Below are 4,923 nucleotides of genomic sequence, written 5' to 3' on the forward strand. Positions count from 1 at the left end.
GGTCATTTACATGAGAACAGTCTCCCTAAGCTTTCCATCAGCTCCTTATTCTGCACCTAAAGTTAATATTTCTCTTCTTATGACTCATTGCCACAATAACAGAGGCAAGATCCATTTACAATAGACTAGCTACTAGAAGAACCTGCACTATTTTGTTACAGGGAAGCTTTGAACTAGGAGAGCAGCTTTCTGTACCACATACCTGGCCAAAGTAGTAAAGTAAGCCCAAGTTTCCTTTCAAGTCTGCCCCAACTAAAACTTCAGCTTCTATGAAGCCAAATCAAAGACTAAAGGGTGAGGAGAGTTTCCTAGACCCTAAATCCTAACTAACAGAGGAAGGGACAAGACAAGCTATGGCTCAGCAGCTTGAAGCAAGTCTACAGCCTTACCACCAGCTACTTTGATCAGTTTTTGTGCAACTACTTTTGCAAGGGTAGAAAAATCTCTCTTTACTAAGGACCATTCAGTGTTTACCTCCTGGCAAGTTTCCACTGCCAAAGTTGGCCCACATTTATCATACTGAGCATCAAGTACTTAACTCGGGGTCCCATCTGCTGGAAACTGAGTCTCAGCAGACTTACCACCACCATGGGCAAGAAAGTCAGGCATAATTCCAACTTCCCAGCAGAGTGTTTGCTGGCAGGTACTGTTTGACCTCTTCGCTACAGGACGGACAGACTAACCTTAAGTTAAGAGTCCCAGTGCCAAGTCTTTCCTTATTGCCAGCTCATACCTAGCTTTGGTTGGAAAGGCCCGGGGGGGGGGGGCAGGGAACCATTAAATGTAGCAGTTTAATCTGTGTTGGCAGAGCTACCAAGATAGGTCACCTGCACAGTGAGCATAATTTCTTAGGAAGCAGCTTCATCTAAGTTAGCTTCTTTGTACCTCCAGACAAACTCATGCTACTGCTATTGTTCCTCATCAAGCTGCATTTCTACCAAGTGATAACTTTCTTTGGGGCAAGAATGTAGGGAAATGCTTGCATTTTTTTTCCAGGTAATGACTGGACAAATTTATTTATTTATACAAATTTAATAAGTAAGAAGGCAACCTGCTCCCTCAGCTTATATAAAAAAAACAAAAACATAGTTCACTTATGCTTCTTTATGTTATTCAACATAATTAAAAGCCACCAATTGCAAAAAGCATAGGTAAGGAGTACCAAAAGATATTTAGAGGGTATCTTGTAAGTAAGGGTGGGATTGCATGTTAAATAAGTACAAGGAAATCACAGAGAAACTTTAATTCCAGCTTCACCATCTCAAAATTTGTTTTCCAGTCTCTTCCTAGCATTGCCAGGCACTTCTACTGTGCCTTCCATTCAAAGTAAAGGCACTTCACAGGCACTTAAAGCTGCCATAGCCATATACATTCAGTTCTGAATGCCTCATTTCCCAAGTGGGGCACACACTGGAGACAGGGTAACAGCTTGGCACAAACAAGCCAATTAACAGGATAATTGTACAGAAAGCATCAAGCAAACTGTGGCAGAGCCAGGAAGAGATACTCTAGCATCTAGTCCTATTCAGGTGTCCCTGCTACCAGGCAACTTCCTTTCTAAAAGGGCAAAAAACTCACTGCCAGGTACAACACCAGGCACCAAGGCAATCCATCAGTGCTTTATTTACATTCAGGGGCAAGGCAAGTCTCCTTGCCGTCCTAAAGCAGGCAAGACAGATCAATAAGCAACCCCCCCACCCCACCAGGCTGGGGTGAGGAGGCTCAGTGGTCACTCGGCAGATGAAAATAAAGTTCTCAGTCCCCATTTCTTGTCAGTGCTCCACCCCTAAATTTGCTGATACTTAAGGGAAACCAAACAGGCTCCATTTTCAGAGCTGCAGAAGATCTGTCCAAGTCACATCTGACCTGCCTGGGTGGAAGAAAGCAGGCAGACAAACATCTTGGTATGTCACACATGGGAGAAAACCAGCAAAATTCAGGCAGGATCAAGACTTCCTTCTGCACCAAACCTCCTGGCCGGGGGGCAGAGAGGCCCTTCCACACCCCACATGTTCTCTATGACTTCATCATCCCACAGCTGGGTCCTTCCTTCCCATCCCATGTGGGAAGGGCTTTGGAGCATCAAGCTGGTTAGCAAGCAAGGAACCAAACAGCAAAGCCTCCCTCTGTGTTGAGACTATCGGCCAAAAGATATATGAGTGAAGTGCCCCTCCCAGGTGATCACGCTCAGTCCCATGTCCCAGAAGCAGCTCAGCTCCACCCTCAGCATTTATCCTCCCAAGGCTGATGAAGAAGGGCATCCTCCCACGAGCCGGGCGCAGGGAGCAGAGGGGCCTATCCCCATCCCTCCTGTGCTCAGCCTGGGCTGCATAACCACAGCCCGGTAACAGGTGCCTCGGGAACAGGCACCGAGCCAGGAGGCAGCAGAGGGACGCAGGCGGCTCCCCACGGCTCCAGCCGAGACCAGGCACCCGGCAAGCCCCGCCGCCCCTCGGGCTCGGGATGGAGGCGCCCGCCTCCAGCAGGACCCAGCAGCGCCCCACACCCGCGCGGGCAAGGATGGAACCTGGAGGAGGCACCCACTGCATCTCCCTCAGCTCCTTCCCAGCCCGCCCCGAGGGGCTTTCCCCGGCAGGCAGGCACGCGGCAGCCCCAGCCCTGCGGCTCCCACCTGCACGGCCCGGGTGAAGAAGACCCCCGCGTCAGACGCCAGCTTCTTCACGTTGAAGTCCATCTTGCTACAGCAGTGGGGACACAAGAGCGAGCAGCCCCTACCTCCACTCCGCCCCGCCCCGCCCGCTGCCGGCCAATGAGCGCACCCTACGACCCGTCCCCTTTTATAGCTCCCATCGATGCGCTCCGGCATCCGCGCGCAGGGCTCTTAAAGGGGACGCCGCCGCGGAAGGTTCCGCAGCGTCTCTACCTCGCTCCAGAGTGCCGTATCATGGCTGGTTCATCTCTGGGTGGGTGTGAGTGAGTGTGGGAAGGGTGTTTTAGAGGCAAAGGCTCACCCCGGGCTCTGGTGGGGACACGTGGTCAGCTAGGGGCAGGGCCCGTTTAATTGCTGCTTCGATCACCTGTCAATGGCGGCTGGGCCCTAGCTTCTTCGTGGCTCAACCACACTCCGCGCCGCAGCCGTAGCCTCAGCCGGAGCAGAGGAGCCCTGCGATTGGCCAGCGCGGGCACAGCCTCCCGCTTGGATTGGCTGTGGCGGGTGGTGACTCTCGGCGGTCACGCCCTCACCCTCAGTCGCCGCGGCAGTCGGCGTAGGGTGCGCCAAGAGAAGGAGACGCTGCCCTTCCGAAGCCATGGAACGCGGCGGGGTGAGAGCGCCCCCTCCCCCCACCCCCCCGCGGCACGTGGTAGCGGCCGGGCTGGTGGCCTGAGCGGGGGGTGGGCTGTACCATTCGCCGGCGGGAGGGGGCCGGGGGCCGTCATGGTGTCCCTTTGGCGGGGCTGTGCAGTGCGGGGAGGGGATGTTGCAGCGAGGGCCTGGCTGGGGCGGCGTTCCCTGAGCAGACGGGGCTTGGGCAGGAGGTGGGTGCCGGGGGGTAGGAGGTGCAGCCCTTCAGGGGCAAACCTGTGTATGTGGGGTCTTGTTCCATAGCCAGTGTCACCCCCAAAACCCTGCTGCCTCGCTCTGTGGTGGGGGGAGCTCCGTGGGCCGTGCTGCTGCAGGGCCAGATTTGAAAAATCCAGCTTAGTTTCGCCGCTGAGTTAAAACAGTTTGGGGCAACTGGGTGGCAGCAGGGTTTAGCCGCTGTCCATAACGTTGTCTTCTAAATGACGCTGAGATGGTGGCGCTGCTTTGGAAACGCCTCCAAGTCCTTCCCAGAGCAGCGCTTCTCAACCCACGGTTGTGAGAATGTAGGAAAGGAAAGGAAACAAGCTTTCAGGGGAAAAACCTGGGAAATGGTGGTTTTTCCTTTGCAGGCTGGCAGAGCTCCAGCTGCAAGGGGCTGCTTGGGCCTCTTGTGCCCACACGCTGGGGACGAGGGGCAGCGGGTTGCGAGTGAGGGGTGCTGGGTCCGGAGTGGCCATTGGTGTGTACAGATGGGTCCTGGTATAGAAAAAGGTTGGTTACAAAAAAAAAGACTGAAAATCCTTGTTTCATTGGAGAGGCAGGTGATAGCGCTGTTTGCAGGAGCAGGTTTGAGACTGTGGCTGAGTCCATTCTAGCTGTCTTGCTGCTTGACATGGATTGTAACGTGCTTTGAAGGTCGTGCTGTCAGGGCAGACCATGCAGACCTTGCTTCTGTTTAATTATCCGCTTCACCTGCTTTCTTCTTTGTGCAGGAAGAAAATTCCCAGCTGGAGACTGCCCCTGCAATCCTGAGACACATGTTGAAACAAAGTTGGATTTCTTTGTGAGCTCTGAATGGTTCCTTAAGTGTCCTTCCCACACGCTGACTCCTGTGGGTACTCGCAGCCTCATTCAGAAATGGCCTTTCAGAGAACCGAGGGAATGTCTATCATCCAAGCCTTGGCAATGACTGTGGCAGAGATCCCGGTGTTTGTTTACACAACCTTTGGGCAGGTAAAAAAATAAAAATAAGTAAAAGAGTCCTGGGTTGTATGCATAGTTCAGCAGAGCTGCCTGCACCAGTTCATTTGGAGGGGTGAAGGCAGAGAGTCAGTGCTAATTGAATGGGGGGAAGGAAGAATCAGAGGGTGTTGAGGAGGAGGAGTGGCAGTTGCTATGGGGGTTGCAAGAGGCTGCGGAAGTTAGAAATGGAGGTTTCTTGTGAGAGGCCCAGAGAGGTTTGGAAAGGTTCGGAGGGACTGATTAGGATACCTAAGGGTATCAGCTCTGCAGGTGGCTGTGTCACTGATGGGACACTTGGCTGGGGAGAAGAGATTCGAGGAGAGATGATGCTTGGAAGTAAGGCATGTGTATTGCTGGATGGCCAGAATATATCCAAGTTGCTACATTCTCAACAGAAAAGTTTTTGGGTTTATTCA

General features: G+C 53.0%; 2 protein-coding genes across 10 annotated transcripts in view; one reads left to right on the top strand and one right to left on the bottom strand.

The window, feature by feature from the left end:
* SH3GLB2 (SH3 domain containing GRB2 like endophilin B2) overlaps positions 1-2,780 on the bottom strand; it is a 36,498-nt gene extending 33,718 nt beyond the window's left edge. For 4 of the 7 annotated variants that reach the window (XM_019510630.1, XM_019510629.1, XM_019510627.1 and 1 more), the window contains exon 1: positions 2,633-2,780. In XM_019510630.1, coding sequence (XP_019366175.1) covers positions 2,633-2,695 — 63 coding nt within the window. In that variant the 5' untranslated portion in view covers positions 2,696-2,780. The remainder of the gene's footprint in view (positions 1-2,632) is intronic. The other 3 variants (XM_019510631.1, XM_019510628.1, XM_019510625.1) reach the window with 1 other exon arrangement.
* Positions 2,781-3,143: 363 nt separating this feature from the next.
* MIGA2 (mitoguardin 2) overlaps positions 3,144-4,923 on the top strand; it is a 25,521-nt gene continuing 23,741 nt past the window's right edge. Inside the window, exons 1-2 of one of the 3 annotated variants that reach the window (XM_019510621.1) lie at positions 3,144-3,284; positions 4,258-4,498. In XM_019510621.1, the coding sequence (XP_019366166.1) occupies positions 4,403-4,498 (96 nt within the window). In that variant the 5' untranslated portion in view covers positions 3,144-3,284; positions 4,258-4,402. Of the gene's footprint in view, positions 3,285-3,417; positions 3,499-4,257; positions 4,499-4,923 lie in introns of those variants that run through there. The other 2 variants (XM_019510623.1, XM_019510622.1) reach the window with 2 other exon arrangements.

The sequence above is a fragment of the Gavialis gangeticus genome, unplaced genomic scaffold, assembly GCF_001723915.1.
Source record: "Gavialis gangeticus isolate Ggan-Ray unplaced genomic scaffold, GavGan_comp1, whole genome shotgun sequence".
Classification (NCBI taxonomy): domain Eukaryota; kingdom Metazoa; phylum Chordata; order Crocodylia; family Gavialidae; genus Gavialis; species Gavialis gangeticus.